At 33.4% G+C, this 19,315-nt stretch overlaps 2 protein-coding genes across 2 annotated transcripts in view; one reads left to right on the top strand and one right to left on the bottom strand.

The window, feature by feature from the left end:
- LOC123717246 (DENN domain-containing protein 2A-like) overlaps window positions 1-5,757 on the bottom strand; it is a 41,487-nt gene extending 35,730 nt beyond the window's left edge. The window contains exon 1 of the mRNA XM_045673138.1: window positions 3,681-5,757. Coding sequence (XP_045529094.1) covers window positions 3,681-5,345 — 1,665 coding nt within the window. The 5' untranslated portion in view covers window positions 5,346-5,757. The remainder of the gene's footprint in view (window positions 1-3,680) is intronic.
- Window positions 5,758-9,030: 3,273 nt separating this feature from the next.
- Window positions 9,031-19,021, top strand: LOC123717391 (carcinine transporter-like). Its single transcript, XM_045673361.1, has 13 exons — window positions 9,031-9,135; window positions 12,090-12,240; window positions 12,452-12,656; window positions 12,854-13,034; window positions 13,479-13,608; window positions 14,284-14,412; window positions 14,676-14,868; window positions 15,671-15,776; window positions 15,973-16,220; window positions 16,981-17,060; window positions 17,634-17,809; window positions 18,236-18,408; window positions 18,712-19,021. Exons 2-13 carry the CDS (start codon window positions 12,171-12,173, stop codon window positions 18,743-18,745), a joined length of 1,725 nt encoding a protein of 574 aa, XP_045529317.1. The 5' UTR covers window positions 9,031-9,135; window positions 12,090-12,170; the 3' UTR covers window positions 18,746-19,021.
- Window positions 19,022-19,315: the final 294 nt, after the last annotated feature.

The following is a 19,315-nucleotide window of genomic DNA, read 5'->3' as shown; positions in this document are numbered from 1 at the left end:
CTCATAAGTCTCGCGGCAACTAATTTTATATATATTTTAATAGAATAATATCTCTATCTCTATATTTATATAAAATTCTTGTGTCACAATGTTTGTTCCCATACTCCTCCCAAACGGCTCGACCGATGCTTATGATTTGTTTTATGCATATTCAGTAAGTCTAAGAATCGGCTACTATCTATCTTTCAAACCCCTAAGTGATATGGGGCGTCCACTTCAAATTTTTTTTACATAAATTCATACAACCCTTAATTGTCAATTAAGCCTCTACGATCAAACCCCTATTTTTATTATAGAAGATAGGTTATTTATATTGAACCAAAACAATGCTTTAAAATGTAAATAATATACATGGCAAAACGACGTTTGCCGGGTCAGCTAGTAATCATATACATATATCATCTACGGTCTGCAGTACGATAGCATTCACAGTGCAAAGGAAGTATGTTTTATTCCGTTCTATCTCAGTTTTCTTGTTAAATTTTTCTATTCAAACTCTTGAATTTATCTTAAAATAATGTAAGAATTTTGAGAGTGTTATAAGCTTTTATTCCGCAATGATCATTGACACATAGGCTGTACTTCTTCTGAGGAAAGGGCGTGCGAAAGCCTCAAAGCATGCGGGCGAACTGGCAATGTCCAGGTTTTAAATGATCAGAGGAGCCTACTGCTTGGCCTCTGTACAATATTTTGTATAGTTAGTTCTTGTATATTCATTTCAATATACGCAGACAAAGTCAAGTCGTATCTATAAGTAATATTTCATTGGAAACGTCTCGTTCACTCATAGTTCACGCTTCAACAGGCAAAGGCAGGATATGAAACTGGTTTTCAAGGATTACACAATTATTTATCAGTAATTCGGTTTGCCCTTAAACGCTTTTACTTACGAATTCGTACGTAATATCAACAATTTTATAATAAGGCTATAATATAGTAAATAGTTTAAATTACATCATATGTATAATACGCTATAAAAACATTCGGCCATTTAAAATAAAATATTATCCTGTATAAAGTGACTCAAATCAGAAATTATAGAACAAATAATATCACTACAGTAATAAATGCCAATACAAAACCCATGATATATAAGACATATAATAATGTACTTTTATTACACAACTTATTGTAAGAAAAACACTTTTTGAACGGATTAAAGCTATGTATTATTTTTAAAACTTATATTTATTCTAACTTATAACTTATAGTCACGGTCACCGTGACCACGCACAGCTTAATCCGTTCAAAAAGTGTTTTTCTTAATGTGTAAAAGCTATTTTAACAAAAGACAAAACTTATTGTAACTTTTAAAGTCTAAGACTTTTTATTTTCCTCTGTTCCTAAAATATAACCTGGCTTACTAAATATGGACTATTTTGTCGATATTTCTTGCAATTACTGCAATTAACATCAAAAATAGCACAATAACTGTAATACAACCTTCCATTCCGAATGTATCGGAAAACAACTTTTTTCCAAATTCTAAAGTTATACGCAGGATACAAAACCGGCCGCCCAAGGCTATTTTAACATTTATTGAACCCGTTTCCCTGGGAATGATTAACCATTGCGCCACGATAACTGGTTATGGAATAATGAGCTTATAATGCGTATACAGAACTAGCTTTTGTGGCTAGACATGCAGATAGTAAAATGGTATGTTATATATTTGGGTTCTACAATATTTATATGTTATATACTCCTCCATACATTACGCATTACTTCTAAGGGTAGATGAATGTATAGATTCAGTATATATGTTTTAGACGAGTATTGAAATTTATGTTTTCCATTATAACTGTAGAGATCTTATTATTAAACACACACACACACAGTTACACAGTAACGTGTGTAGTATAACTAAGTTAAAGATATTTACGTCTGAGCACTAAAAAACGATTACATATAATAATATGTTAAAATATTTTATTTGAGAAAGAGTGTTGCGGTTAAACTACAAGGCTACAACAGAGCTTCAAATGACTTGGCTAGGGATTTTAATGATAATACCTTAAAAAATACTATACATTAATTTTAGTTTGTATACATATGTAAATTTGATCAGTAATGTAACTGGTAACCCTCTCGTCACCTCTATGTAACGATACCTAGCTTAGCCTAAATTCATTGAAAATGGCATGTCACGTACTTTCTCTAAGTTTCTAATTTTGACACATGTATACAGCTAATTATCGATGACACTTTCAACAACATAAAAAAAGGCCCAGTTCAGTTACACTTTAACGTCTGTTATCTATTTGTAATACACGCTCTTTTCAATTTATTCATAAATTATTATGAATCCTTGTATATTGTAAATGGCGTGGTCGAAGTTGACGCGGTCGAAGCTGCGGGCGGAAACTCATCATGTACATGGAATATGTAGGTGAAAAACTGGCATGGCGGGAGGGAAAGGAAATTACAAATTGTGAAGATCCATGAGCACCCTCAACATCCGAAGATTAGTCGGTGCGTTGCATACATCTTAGAAATTAATTAATTACCAAGACCATCTCCTGAAACCTCCGTAGATTGTACGGAATGATTTAAGAATACTTCATATACCTAGCTAAATACAGTTAATATGACCAAAAACGTATCGAATTAATTAGATGCTGGTTATTTAATAATGATAAATGTATAAAGAATGCCCTCGTCTTTTCCATGACAATTCAGGTAACAAGATACAACAAATGTCACGACCATATCGTATCGTATTGCAAGCACCGGAGCGCGGCGGTCACTCGCGCGTGTCCGACACGGGATCGCGCGTGGGAAAACCACCCTTAACTGAGATTCGATACTTATTTCATTGAATTGAAATGGTTGAATAAACACAAAGACATACCTCTACATTCCATTGAATTGTCCTTCCAACAATCAAACCTCATATAACTGGCTGAAATATTTGCTCTAACATTCAAGCAACTCAGTAACATATAGCACATACTTAGTCTGGCCATAAATACTGTTTCAATTGAAAATTAACAAAATATTACATTTGAATTTAGAATCTGTCATTTTTATATCATGATCATTCATCATTGGGTTTCTCATTTTGGCGCCAAAACATTGTACAATATTTTGCGATATTAAAATGCAGTGGGATGATAAAGAGAGAGAATCGCTGTGATTGCATTACACAAAGTAGGTATAGAGCAAAATGCAATTTTTAAAACTCTCCATACGCTTAGAATTAGTAATGTTTATGTTTATGTTAGGGAAAGAATTCGAAGAAATCCTGTCCGAAAGCAAAAGAGATTCATCTCGGGAGATGAAGATAACACCTAGAAACATATCTCGTATTTTAAAAGATTTACTTGTAGCCTATAAGAGACGTACTAGTTATTTTTTTAGCCATAAATAAATCTAAATACATATTAGTATATGTATAGGAGCAAAGTGGGTAAATACTACATTTAATCAAAACTAAATATTTTTTTCTGAGGTTTTGATAATAGTCATATATTATGGTTTCACAAATCTTATGGCATTTATGTATGTGTTGACTTTACAACAGATGTAAATAGAACAGATGATATTTGTAAAAAAAAAATTATTTATAATTAATCATATTTTCACTATACAGAGTTTTATTTTCTAAAACTGAGAGAAATGAATCAAAGGTGGCTACAATTGGCTCAAATACACTATTAAACAGATAAAGCTAAGCTTACCTCAATAAGTCTTAAGTCTTCCATACTCCGGCTTCCTTTATTCAATGATCCATATTCACTTTTCTCGACAAATGGTACATCATAGATATGTTCCCTTGGCACATAAAACTCTGAATTTAGCACTTTACACTTACAGTTCAAATGACACTTAAACCCGTCTTTATCATCATTTGATTGGCACTTTGGACACTTCTTTCCTTCAAAATCGTTTTTAAATGTACTCAAACGTTTATCACACATACATTTGTTCAATCTAGTATATGGCAGACTTAAAGTTGAATTATTTGTCATAATGGCACAATTTAAAGAATTTAAACACTTTATAAAGGGATCGGTTGTTTGGTTTGGGATGTTTAATATTTCAGTACAGAGATAATGCATCTCTTTTTTAGGTTTTTCAATTTTTTCTGATTCTTCAGCAATATCATAGATTTTACTTTGATTTGCCTCTCGTTTTTGCAATACCTGCTCTAGCTTTTCAAGCATTTTCTTTGTGTCCTTTTTAGGTTTTTCTTCATGGAAAATTCTTGGTGGTTTTTTAGGTGGTGGCCCAGTGGGTAAAGGCTGTTTTAAAGCCTTTTTTAATGTATCTGTGAGCACTAAATGTGGGTTTTTTCGTTCCAATCGCATGGTCTCACTGGATCCACAAAGGTCATCCATTGATGCCAGATTTGAATTAGAATTGATATTTTCCAATTGGTTGTGGTTTGATATTTTAGTTTCACTGTCAAATGCGGTTTTAATTTCAACTTTATATTGAAAATTATGTTGTGTATTATTTAAGATTTCAATTGGGGCATTTTGTTTATCACTGTTCTCAAAAATCTGACTTACATGTTTATTTTCATTATTATTGAAGTAATCTTTATTTTTCAAACCTTTATTGTCTCTAGATTTGTCTTTTTCAAAAATGAGTTTTTCTTTATCATCATTTTTTTCATATTGAGTAACTAGTTTTCTAATTTTATTTTTTTCATCATCTATATTTTCTGTTTCTGAGCTCACCCCACTATCAGTAAGGGAATCTTGTTTTTCAGCTTTATTACTTTTATCAACTTTAGCATATTGGTCTAATATGTGTTTAGGTACCTCACAGTCTGGTACAGAATCAACATGACCAGCAGTGGCAGAGTTGGAAGCCATGTAGCCTTCTTTCCTCATTTGATCTTCTATAAAATTTCCTAATTGTTTCAAACGATCTTTGGTGAGTGTTTTATCATGGCGTTTCAATGAGAAATCACTGGTTTCTGATCGTCCATTGCAGCTGCCATAACGTTTGGGCTGTGTCACTATTTGATTTCGGTCACAGCGGAAAGCATGACTTCTATGTAATTTCTTGCCAGGATCACTTGATTGACGCGACAGTGTTATTTTTGTATCATTACAAACTTTTGTGTCATGTTGACTATATAAATAACTTGAATTTGGTTTAAGAGACCAATCTTCATTCAAATCTCTTAAGTCTGAATTAACAGTCAACCTTTTTTCTTCGTCTTTGTTTTCCTTGTTATTTGAATCTAAAACACTAATATTCCCATTGTGTTTTTGTGTATATTTACTCAAATGAGACAAGTTTTTCTTAACGACTAAAGATTCGTTTTCAGACTGTAAACTCTCAAATTTACTTTTAATAGCTTGAACTCTATTTTTTGGCTGTGATAACATTATTTCAAACAGCGTAATGCATTTTTGACTTTGAAAATAACAACAACTTTACTTGAATATTGTTTTGAAGTTTATATTAAACCACCATATTTTCTTTATTTACAAACTTACGCGCGGAGGAAATGTGCTTATTTTAACTTTCTTTTCAAACAAACGAAACACTATGACAGAGACTTGTTCCTTAGCAAAACAACGATAACAGTAAACAGATGTTTAAAACTACAACGGGATTACACATTACTCACTACACTTTATAAGTTACAATAGTTAACGAATTCCATTTCAACTATAGGTTATTTAAATATGGACTTAATTTATCACGAGCATTAATTGTTATCAATAAGTTTAATTACTAATGCAATCGCGACAAAACTCGAAAGTTGAAACTCGATTTTCTCATGTCGGAAGTCTTCGTCGGTTCTTAGTAGTTACTTAGTACTAAACATCATATCAAACTATTAATGTCAAACCACATTAAATGTCGTATTGACATTACGAATGTATGTCTTTGACTTAAGTTGTCAGTGTCACCTAAAAAGTAAACCGTCAATGTCATGTCGTTAGGGTTTAACGTTTGGGTCACGTCTGTCGCAAACGTTGTAAAGCCCCAATAATGGTTATTTTGTCTACTTTACTTTAATTTTTTAATGTTATTATTATAAAATTACGCTTACAACACTCTTCGGTTGACATGATCGACTAGGAATGTGAATCACGCCACCTGGTATCAAACGTAAATATAAGTAATCTATTACTTGACATATTGACACTGTTTTAGTAAGCTATTGTGTAATGCCCTCTGCATTTACCACCAAAATAGTTTGAAAAGTAAACTCTTTCTTACTAAATCTTTATTCAGTTCCAGACGACAGACATAGCCTAGTTCAATTTGAAACAACCCAAAGTGCAGTAGTTATAATGTATATTAGACATGTATCTTTAACACTCACAAGAGATAAGGGGAGGTTTTAAATATTATGAATCTTACCTTTTTGTGGAAAGGGGATCTCGCTGTTGGCCTGAAAGACTTTTACTTTGACTTGGGGTTTTATGCAAGCATACCTCTGCCTCTGCCATTGAAAGACGGGTTGATCGACAAGGGTTTAGAATGTCTCCATCAAGACTTGGTCTCTTTTTTACGTTTGTCCGTCAAGTCTATGACAAATCAAAGCTAATGTTAATCGAACAGACTTTATCTCAAATTCGTAGCTACTTCTATTTTCTTGACATTTATATTATGAATCTGCAACGGTTCTGCTCTAGTTAGTTTTGGTCTTACGTTAAAATACATAAAGACTATATTTCAGTGTCCAATGACTTGGAGCCAATTATTACTGTCACTTAACAAAAGGCGTGCGACTTGATTTAGAGATGACAACATTAATGTACCTACATCAAAGGCATTGACCATTGTACAAGTATTGTATCAGTGTTTTATTAAAAGAAAGAAATATCTTAATTTCAAAACCTAATGATAAACTAGCAAATCGCAAATAATTTCCGTCTCATTCATTTGGTGCATCTTCTCCAGTAGCACTATTCATTTCTGAAGGTCGTGTTAGTGGCGCCGCACAACTTCCTCCACCCTCCCCTGTTTTCGTAATTTCTGTAAATGCTTTAACTTGAACCATCCTCCGAGTAGAGTGCCCTCCATACCCAATAAGTTTCAAAAATTGATGGATCTCTGCGTGTTACACGTCCAAAAAACCCAGGATGCGTTGGCAACAAAGTGACAACAGACCATTTATTACCTGTAACCGTCTTAGTATGGACACGTTTGTTTCCTTAGGAAGGAATCTTTAGGTATTTGTTGAATATGAAACCAATACGTATGTATTATTTTCATACTTATCAAACTCCATTAAACATCGTAATACCCGAAACCCTAATTACTACCAGGTTCTTATTAGACAGATTAGAATAAAAGCAACGAGCAGACAATAATACTTTGAATTAAGTGACAACATCTACAATCTGCGCTTACAAATCACTGCGATGACGTCATACCCTGAAACGCGCCAACGCAGTTATTCCGTCCGCTAGGTAAATATAGAATTGCTCGGCCTCAGCTACTGAAGCCGTCGCGTCGCTTGGCCAGTACGGGCTTTGACTGGTCAAGGCTCCTTTTTTAAGGTTGTAGGAACAATACAACTTCCTCCAAACACATAAAACACCAAATACTTGAAGGTGTTGGTGATTTTTTGACGCTCTCTTATGTTATACTTTAGAAGCAAAACTTCAAATTATACTTATTACTTTCGTCTTACAAAAGATTTTGCACTTACGAAAGAAAATTCTCAGTGCCATTTGGCGGTATTACTATGAGCGTATTTAAGGCAACCACAGTTTTGGGAGAGTTGTTTTTTAAGAAACAAAGACACGTGGGGAAATAAATGCAAAACTATGGAAGTGTAGTATGAAGGGAATATTTTCTCCGACTACAATTATATCTATTACTTGAAATTTACAGTGTAGCCCCGGTAGGATTAAGAAGGACCCTGTAACTTCATATCGATTCCGCCGTCAACCAGTGAAATATTCGTAATCGGTATTGGTTTAACAAAAAACCTCTGTTAAGCCGCGCACTATTTAGGTCCGCAGATTCATGACTACATCTAAAAGCTCGACACCAACTGTTTTACTAATCACACATAAATTTATACATAAAACTTTGTTCTTAGTAATAAAAGAAAAAACAAACTATATATATTCATAGAATGTACGTATATATTTGAATTCATGATAGGGAAAAGGTATTTTAATGCAGTTATCTTAACTATAAGACTCTTTTAATACTATTTAGTAAATAGATATTACAGTAAATTTATTACAGACAACATTATCTTCAATTGCGTCAGTCTACGTTTAAATATTGAAATAAGATTACCATATTTTTTAGGTAAGGTTTAGAATCGAGACTTATCGCTAACTGTTATTTCCGTATGTCAAAGAGATTATGGTCTTAGCTTTAAGTTCATTGTCAGTAATGCGTTACTATACAGCTGCTGCTAATTGCCACAACAAATAAACTTAGAGTTTATCGGTTCTGCTATACAATTACGGCGACAAATCCTTACAAGAAACCTACTCCTTAAATGGACTTAAAACATAACGTTAAAACACTATTATTTGTTACATTTATTGTAAATATGTATCAGTCCAAGAATCCAAACATTACATTAGACATGTATTTTTTTCTAACGTAAATTTATCCCAGATAACATATACTCAACTGTCAAATTAGAAAACCATAAAAAAGGTATCACTATGTTACATTTTAATAACGATTTAAATAAAACGTACATATATAAAATGTACCTATTTATAAAAACCTAAACATAACAATCAAATATAGTGTATTTACAATTTTCTTAACCTACATAGCGATTATAATAATAATTAATAATGAATGACCTTTTCATTCAGACCTTTAGATACATTCGCCTAATTTTAAATGCCAGCAGTTTTCGTCAGAAGTATATTCGCTTTATAGCTAGTTTTACTCTGTTTATCAAATTAGCGCCAGTATATTATAATTATTTAAAAAAAACACGAGTTGATTACGTACCGCAGTTTGTTGAGAATACGTAATTATATATGTATATAAGCTTAGAGATCTTGATAATAAAGATACTAATACTATATAATATACCTATAAGATTTTTTAAGTCATTCAACACAGTGACAACTTCATCTCATTCCGCGCTTCGCTGTCACACAAACAATACGTCCTCTTTTTTGTATTATCTATATTAAAATAGCGTTTTGGTGGCAATATATAAAATACTAGGTGAGTGACGTTTTTAACTACTTTACAATCTATATAGGATTTAATTCCAGTACATCATTTTAAAGTTAAATTCCATGCGCTTTTAACCTCTGTTAACATCGTTTTTATCAATCGTTATCTTACACAGCGAATACAATTATATTTGTATTATATGAATACAAATATAATATTAACCGAAATTTTACCGCGATCAAGATAAAAATTTTTATATTTTCATATTTTTTGCGTCGTGGGAGGAACAGATATTTTTACTTCAACTAAAGAAATTTCTAGTACAGTAATTATTCTATAATTTATCATATTTTCGAAAAATTCTCGCAAGTATAAAACTGATAATCATATAAAGAGCCTTAAGGGTATTTATTTTTTTATATTTAACAATAGGGAAACTTCATTGACGTAACGTTATTACTGTACATGGGTAATATAAACTTCTCATGTTGTGTTTCTCGTGTACAGTTCAAACATGGTGCAATCTATTAAGTGTTCCTTGACGTCAATTCCGTGGAGTTAACAATAATCATTTAATGTTTATTAGTACATCATACAAACAATATTAAATACTTTGAACTAAACATGCTATAACATTTACAGAAATGTAATACGTATAAATTTCACACTTTCATACATGATTTACAATATTTCTACATGAATAAATTTCCAAACATCGACACGTTTCATTTAATATCTCTATGTCTATACGCGCTTATATATGTCATTGTCACAATTAACATTAACTGTATTAAAAGACAGAACAATTAATAATAAATTAATAATCTAGAAGAAACCTTATGTAGAAGCAGAAACCTTAAGTAGAAGCAGAAACCTTGATGATTTCAAATGGTTACCTTTATTACCATTATTTAGATACCTTTTCATGGGTGAAGTTTCTCAACGGATGTAAAGCTAGTTCAGACCGGTATTTGCAACGACAAGTTGTGTCAAATCGAAACTTTTCTAGGTGGAGTCTTGGTCTAGGATCTACTAAATCTACTGCAATTTAACCCCTAAGAAGTTTTTCAAATAGCTTAAAGCCACATGCAGCATCAGAATAATTGGCGTTGACATATCGAACGACATTTAGTTTCGCGGTCATTTGAAGGGAAAGGCTAAATTCCTCCAAGAAGCTGAGTATGCATGCCTTAGCAAGGCAAGACGGTACTTCAGTCTGGGCTATCTTGCAACGATTTAAAACGCAAATTCGGCCGAATGAAAATGAAGACAGTTTTCAGACCTCTGGCTGGGAGCTTCTCGGTACCAACACCTTCCATTTGACCATATTCAACGAAGAGCAGTTCGAATCGTTGACGACCAATCCTTCCAATGGCGTTGCGTAGACATGTGGGGTATCTCTGCATCTTCTACCGCATTTATAACGGCGAGTGTTCAGAGCAATTATTCGGTTTAATACCTACCTGCAGCTGAATTTCTTCATTGGACGTCGAGGCTGAATATGAAATACCACCCTTACCTATCACTTCATCACGCATCACTAAGTGGACCCAGCTGCCCACTGAAATATTTCCAAACCAATTCGACATAGGATCGTTCAAGAAAAAAACTATACTAATTCGTAATGGCAGCGGCAGCGGACTGGCTGAGAGTGTCATGGTCTCTGTTGAGAAAACAGACCTGCACTCTTTTTCAGGTCCTTTTTATCGCCATGCCGTGAACAATGACATCATAAGCAGCTCTCTTGCCTCCGACAAAATTCCAGCCATTTTGGTGTCAATAGGCATCGCTAGACACGATGGCAATCGGCCGGATGGGATGTGTTTGAACCCTTGAAAGATGGGTTGGGCTTTAGTATGGGTAATTGTGTCAACACGTTAGCCCCACGTTACGTCACGTTGGGTTCGGTGAGGTTAGGACACATTGGTAGATGAGACCTCCCTCGGGCAAGCACAAAAGCTGGCGCAGCCGCAGAGCAAGCGGAAAATAATAAACGGCAAAAAATATAAGGAGTATTTTCTCCAAATTTGATTTTGTTACCTTTGCTAATTCAAGATTTAATTTGGCGCCTCGGAGATAGTAGCGGTGACCTCAGAGCTGGTTCTTACCTCGCTTAATGAATAAGTATGGCACACAGCATACAGCAGGGAAATTCTGCCAGCATAAAAGATACACACGGACCAAATTTATTCTAGTCTTATATTCATCCATTTTTATGTATTATAATTAAAATACAGGTTAAGAATATTTATTATAAATATCGTATATTGATTTTTTCCAATCAATATGTCATAATCTTAAATAGATTAATTTATATCTTATATATAGTTTTGTCTTAATAACTATATGTAATATATATTTTTACACTTCTTGCCTACCTTATCTAATTTTTAAAGAAATCTCACATTGGTTGCTTGGAAGAGATCGCTCGAAAGCCATCAGTTGCCCTCCTTTTCATTTAATTGTGTTCAATTTTTATATTGTAATGCAACGAAGTGTTAAGAAATAAAATAAATAGTAATATGTGGTACATAACCACATCCGAACCTTGAGCTTCTGTCAAATATGGTGTGCTATATAAGTGACGTGTAGTGTTAATCAAAACACAATCAAACATTTACAAGTAAATAGTTCTCATATCCACTCTTTACATAACACTATGTATTTGCTGAATATCTACTTATCTGACAAGCTTGTTATATTTGAAACAAAATATAGTACCTTCAAATAGATTTAATTGCGCTAGATTAATCATACCCCTGGTACTGAAAAGTTTTTTTATATGCCGGTGTTTTTATATATACCAATATATACATCAATGAAATTTCGCTATATAAGTAAATGTAATCTAAAAAGTTTTCTCAATGCAGTTACTTTCTTATCTTAATAGTTTCACGTCAATTAGACTTGCTTAAATCGATATTAACCTCGAGAATCGAGATTTACGATACGTTATACGATTCTAAAGTAATAAATGGAATTTCTCATTGTATTTTATACAGGTCAGCGCTCCCATATTCGTCTTAAAGTAAGCAGAAAGACGTCCGGAAAAGTGTCATTCAAAGCAATCACGGAGTTCGAAAATGGAATCACATGAGAACATGGACAAGACGGGTGGCACCCGACTTGACCAACTGGAAATGAACCCCACAGGTAAGGTACCTTTGGCTTTTAAATTAAAATATATGATATTTGAGATTCTAAATAAATTATGTTTTGTCAGGCTTCGCAAAACAACACATACTGCTTTCGATTTTTTTTAAGCTTAAGCTAGTGCTGTGGCAAAAATCTATGGTTTGCACTTGGTAACTTTAGGACGTTTTTGATTTATATAAGAGTAAATTTATAATTATATTTCTCCTAGGTCCCAAGAAGCAGCTAAAAGACTTGGACGACCTGTTCCCATATATCGGTGACTTTGGCTGGTACCAGCGATTGCTGTTCCTTCTGATGATACCTTACTCCTTCTTCTTCGCCTTTATATATTTTTCGCAAATATTCATGACAGTGGTGCCTGAACAGCATTGGTGTCAAGTGCCGGAGCTAGCTAATCTTACCGCAGAACTACGGTAAGGGTGTAACTGGAAAACGACCGAAGTATCAGTTTTATAACAGTCTTAAAACCAAGTTTATACACTGAAGTTGATACTTACCTAACAATGTAGAGGCACTAGTTAACCTTTGTACTCCAACCTTACTCTAAGTGAAGTGAAGTTCTGCAAAAGTCCGACCAAAATCTTATACAACCTCATTTCTTTCATTTCAGTCGCCACCTGGCAATACCTCAAAAAGATGGACAGTATGAAAAGTGCATAGCTTATGACGTCGATTGGAACAATGTACTCACAAGTGGTGATTTGGAGCCGAAGGTTACATGGCCAACAAAGAAGTGTGATGGCTGGGAGTTTAACTTTACTGATGCACCATATGAGACTATAGCCACGCAGGTATAGTTGCTACTTGTAGTAATTTGTGTGTTTATTTTATATTACTTCCTGCCGTGTGAAAACTAGGTCTGTAAGTTTATCTGGTAATATGACTTATATATTTTTAACAAAATAAGCTACATACATATTACTCCAATGGAACTATTTACATTTATATCACATACAAAATATAACATACATTGAATAACTATTTCTTATAGGAACTGACATGAAGCAACCCATTTGTCAGTTCACTCAAAAACTTCTGGTAATCTATGTAATTCATTAGTTTCGCTGAGGGTACGAATATTACGATAGATGTCCTCTCCAGATGACCAGAATGAAGACCAGATAAGAACCTAAAATTTTGTTATCCATGACCTAAGAGTAACATTATCTTCTAGCTGACAGAACATTAGGATTAGTTAGTAATCGTACACGTTTAAAACGTTCACGTTGTTCTAGCTTGGCTGGGTTTGCGAACGAGATAACTATCCAGCAACAGCTCAATCGATCTTTTTCTGTGGAGCAATCTTTGGAGGTCTGATATTTGGATGGGTAGCGGATAAATATGGCAGGGTGCCTGCTATACTCGGTAAAATATGAAACAATTATAAAAATCCTATTTTTTGCGTCAACGTCTAATAAATTGATAGACGCCAACTGCACACATGAAAAAACATGACTAATTCTTCCGTTACGCACATTGTGCGCTTACACGCCGCATTTTCTCTCTTCCACTCGATTTGCCTATGCGTCTGAGGTGAAGAAAGACAGCGGCAGCACATAACTAACCTAATCTGTTCGTTTATGTAATAAACATATTTGAATTAATGAGTGCAAATAAAAGTAAATTTATCAATCGAATTGTAAATTTCATTTCACTACACTTTATACTCATGCAAAATAGTTATAATTCAATTTCATTCATAAAAGTATGCAATCATTTCTTCAACGTTTTGTTATAACGTTGGCAAGTTGAACTACGACTTTACAGACAACAATTTTTAATAAAGTATATTTCTATAATGGTCTTATTAATAAATTTTCCTAGCTGTATCTTGATAATATCAGGTATTAAATGTAATCTTCTAGCCCAAATCGAATTATATAACTATTTATGTATTTTTTACATTCTTGACAAGTTAAAAAAATGTATATATATATCAACTACATATTCACCGTATTGCGTACTTAAGAGCATTTTATTTTAATTTGGCAATGCATGGGATGTAAATAAATAAATATTCAAACGTAGAAATACTTTTAGGCACCAACATGACTGGGTTCGTAGCTGGAGTAGCTACGGCGTTCACCAACAGCTTCTGGTCGTTTTGTTTGTGCCGATTTCTAGTCGGGCTCGCGTACGACAATTGTTTCATGGTTATGTACATAGTTGGTAAGTATATAATGGTAACCTATGTACTATTTGGATATTCCTTTAATTTTTTAAATGGATACTTTCATAGTTCCTAGAACATTTAACCCACCCTTAACCCATATATTAAAAAAAATACTTTAATTATCAATTTCTAAACCTCCAATAGCTGAATATAAAAATTGTCCTAATCATTCTCATGGGACTTACTTAAGGAATAAACGCAAATAAACATTTTAAAACTATATACCGATCCTATGTTCATAAATACCTTTTACTTCTAGTGGTGGAGTACGTGGGACCAAAATGGCGAACATTCGTTGCGAACATGTCAATAGCTGTATATTTTACACTTGCGGCCTGCCTCTTACCTTGGATCGCACTGGCAGCTGCCAACTGGAAAATTTACACCTTAATAACCAGTATACCATTGGGACTATCTATTTTGACGCCGTTTATTGTACCAGAGAGTGCAAGGTATTTTTAAACTACATATTCTATAAGCTATGAAAAAAGGACATCTAGTAGCTTTTTCCGACTAAGCTTATTCCAGCTCCTATATTTTAACATAATTGGTAAAAATAAATGTTTTGCCATTGGCTACACATAAACATCTCTTGACTGTACACATTTAGCAGGAAGCCTTTTCTTCCAATCATATTCTAGAAGAAGATTGCTTTAAATCTCTACTGTACAAACAACTGATCTAAAATTATAGTGATTTATGTGTTTTTTTTATATTGTCCTGTTCACTATTTACACATGTTTTAATTGCTATGTTTTAATCCATTATGTCTTATGTATTTTTGCACTTATCTATGTTTTTTTTTATCAAAAGTTCCCTGGAAAAGATCGTTTGAAAGAGATAATGCCGTTAGTTGTCCTTTTCATTTAATTATGTCACCTATATTATATTTCTGTATGCAACAAAGTGTTAATAAATAAATAAGTAACATTCGCGCTTAAATTTATTAAAAGCGCTTTAATATTGTCGTATCTGGATAATACTCATGATCTAGGATCTAAAGATTTAAGTTTGCGCCTGGTAGAAAGTATCGGTAACCGCAGACCGCCGCTTATTCGTTAAGCACAAGACTTAACGAATAAGTATCGCAATACAGCGAGGAAATGCTGCATTAGAAGTACACTGCCACAAGGACCGAACTTTTTAAATTTGTTTTAAATTTTAATTAAATAATTACTATGTAGGTTATGAATATTGTAAATACGTTATATCTTAATTCCTATATACGATTTTGAACATGTTTATATTTTCCAGATGGTTAATTTCACAAGGCCGCATTGATGAAGCGCTGACTATAATTCAGAAATGTGAGCGAATCAACAAGAGGAAAATACCTGATGCAATAATCAAAGAATTTAGGGTAATTAAATTTTCTTTAAGCATTTATTTTATTTAGAAATCATTTTCATCAAGCTAATTTCCACCTTCCCACCAATCGACTGTCAAATTTCCGGATACTTTTCTGTCGTCACGTAGTAAATATTATGTATGAAACGAGACTCCCCAAGACAGTCATCTGCGCTAGTTACAATGATATTTTAATCGAAACTCAACAGGACACAGCAAAGGAAATAGCAAAAGCTGAAGAGGAATTCAAGAACTACTCCTTCCTGGATCTCTTTAAGACACCACGTCTTCGACGACAGACTATCCTTCTGGTCGTCATTTGGATGTCCATCACCATGGTCTTCGACGGCCACGTCAGGAATGTAGGCTCTTTGGGCCTGGATATGTTTCTCACCTTCACCATTGCGACTGCTACTGAGTTTCCTGCTGATATTCTGCTCATTTTAACGTTGGATGTGTAAGTTTTGTTTTTTAGAGGCGAGGATACTTAGCGATTACATAGAATATAATTTTTTGGTAACACAACCAAATATATGTTATACTATCTATCCACCCCAGCTTCGCACGGGAATCTGTGGCTCATAAATCATTATAAATATTGGTACAGCAGTACTCCGTGCAGTAGTTTTTAAGTTTAACGCCAACAGACTGAAATTAATTTATTTTACAGAATAATTTAATAAAATCATAATATGTTATTCATAATTAGAAAACCGCTGTGGTTTGTATGAATGCAGTCTTGTTTAGGAGCGCTTATAGCTTATAAAAATAGTTTTTCAATTTACTTCTTATATTGGTTAACGTAAGAAGATCTTATAACTGACTGGGTAGTCCATTTATAAGCCGCGATAGCAAATACCTGAACGTTTTCTCGCCATATACGTTGTTTGCTCTCGATGTACAGAGCCGAACTTGCGTTACCGCTCAGGTCTGTGCATGCTCAACAAAAGTGCTCGACTAGAGCACAGTATTAAGTTCTGTTATGGGCAATATTTTAATACCGTGTTTGTAAAAACATTACTTTGAAAAGAGTTAAATTGAGTCATTCCTTTCACGAACCAAAGTATCATGGCATGATCATGCATTTCGTCGACAATGTTAATTTTCTATTTACCGTTAGAATGATGAATTATAATTTTATCATACTAGGCGGTATAATTAAACAATAAATACTGTATAATGAAATTGATAGAATAATAATGGTTTTCTTTTTACAGTGTTGGTCGTCGTTGGCTGGCGTTCGGGTCCATGGTACTCAGTGGAGTTTTCAGTTTTCTGGCAACAATAGTACCGTTTGGTAATTTCTTTTCATAATTTGTGTTTCGTTAACCAATTGAACTTGTAATATTTTAAACATCTATTCCTGTATGTTCTTATGATAGTATTGTCTTTTGTTAAAATAGCTTTTACACATTAAGACAAACGCTTTTTGAACGGATTAAAGCTATCTATTATTTTTAAAAAACTTATAATTATTTACATAATTCTAAATTTTAATTTTTTTCCGACGTCTCGCGTGCTTTTCAGCGTGCGTGGTCACGGTAACTAAAGATAAAAGGTGTTAAATGTCAAAAGTATCACAGCTGCAGAGAAAGTTGTGTTATCTGTATTTATTGCCCCGAAGTTGCTATCGACTAAAAGATGAAGGATTTTTGCAAAAATGACTTACATACTACATAGATTTAATCCTTTCAAAAAGTGTTGTTCTTATGATGTTTTTCTTAGTAGGAAAGTAGTTGATAGGTTTTACTCACAGCCACAGCCCACAAGGGTTATTCCTTTCTCAATAACTAGGACTTTCAACTTACGTAGAGCAATGCATCTGAGAGACGAGACAAGGTGACAATTTAATTATACTTATTTCTTCCAGGTATACCTTCAGCGTCATTGGCTATAGTGGGTCGATTTGCAGTCAACATTTCCTTTAACATCGGCCTGCAATATGCCGCTGAGTTGTTGCCAACAGTAGTGCGTGCGCAGGGACTGGCATTAATACATATAACTGGATATATCGCTAATATATTGGTGCCATACATCGTGTATTTGGTAAGAACAAGACCAACCAAAGTGATAACAATACATATATACATACATGGCGTATGTTTAATGCATTTTTTTAAGAAATAGTAATATTATCAATCAGAGGCCGTAAGACCTTAAGTATGCGAATTATATGAACACACTCCCAGTGTATATGTGAATACACTCTGTATTCGAGAGTTTTTATAAGGTTGCGCTTTATTTGTATTAGTTTTTGGTACTTCTGCAGAATCGAAATCCAATTCAGATAAAACAATTTGTATGCGTTTTGTGAGTTTATATCTGAGTAGTTTGATAAATAAATTGTATTAAAATTAGATAGAAATAACCTACCGTTATTGACACGTTTGTTTGACAATATCAAATTTCTTCTCTTCATATGGAAATGTCAAAAACAAAGGGATTTCATTATGTGTCATTTTAATATTTCAGGCTACAATAGCAGTAGAAATTCCACTGCTAATTCTGGGAACAGTAGGTATACTCGGTGGGTGTCTCTGCCTCGCTCTGCCCGAGTCTATGGGTAAAGCTATGCCTCAAACTATACAAGATGGAGAAGAATATGGAAAAGATCAAAAGTTTTGGGACTTTCCCTGCATAAGGAGGTAATCAATCATATGTACATATTTTTATAATTATTTATTTTTTTATTATTTGATTAAACTAAAATACCTTTTAATATTTCTATCTGCTATGGGGCCGTTCAAGTATTACGTAAGCACTATAGGGGGTGAGGGGGGTCTTTGATTTTCTTATCTGGTTATTACGTCAACAGTATTTATTCACATATATAACAGTTAATCTGCTTACGTAAGACTACAACGGTCCTTTTATGTCCATATTTTTTGAACAGACATGAGAAAATACATTTTACAAACATCGTTTCTCAAATCAATTTTTTGTTTCAGAAAAGTCCACGATTCAACTCAATCGAAGATTTAATCATATTTTATAAAATTGTTTCACATAGAAAAATAATCCTCTAAATAATTGTAAATATACTTACTTTCCTTAAGTTAACAAATTGGAAATAATAACTTTGTTCTGTAACATCTAATCTTAATGCTTTACAACAACAGCAAGTATGTACTTAAGTGGAACATATACATAAGTATTACTTTTAAAGTAACATTATGAGTTGTTACTTTTTACGGCTTTATAAAGAATAACTTTAACTGTAGCAATATTTATCAGAAAAACAATAAATAATAGAACAATCACAAGAATATTTATTTAATATTTTAATAAAATTAACCGTGCTCATTTTATTTTTGTGGTTTTATAGTTTTTATTTATATAAATCAAACAAAGGAAATATGTCAATAGTGCAGTGCAGTGACAAGAGTATAAACATTATTGGCCTAGTGGCTTGAGGCTGTGACTCCCATCGCTGAGGTTGAAGCTTTGAACCCTGGCTATGGACCAATAGCCTTTTTTTTGTCTATTGGTTTGACATTCAACCGGTGAACATCGTGAGGAAACTGGCTACACTTTGTCTTCAAAAGTCGACGA

The sequence above is a fragment of the Pieris brassicae genome, chromosome 12, assembly GCF_905147105.1.
Source record: "Pieris brassicae chromosome 12, ilPieBrab1.1, whole genome shotgun sequence".
NCBI lineage: Eukaryota > Metazoa > Arthropoda > Insecta > Lepidoptera > Pieridae > Pieris > Pieris brassicae.
The sequence above is the reverse complement of the archived record's forward strand: the minus strand, read 5'-3'. Positions and strand labels throughout refer to the sequence as shown.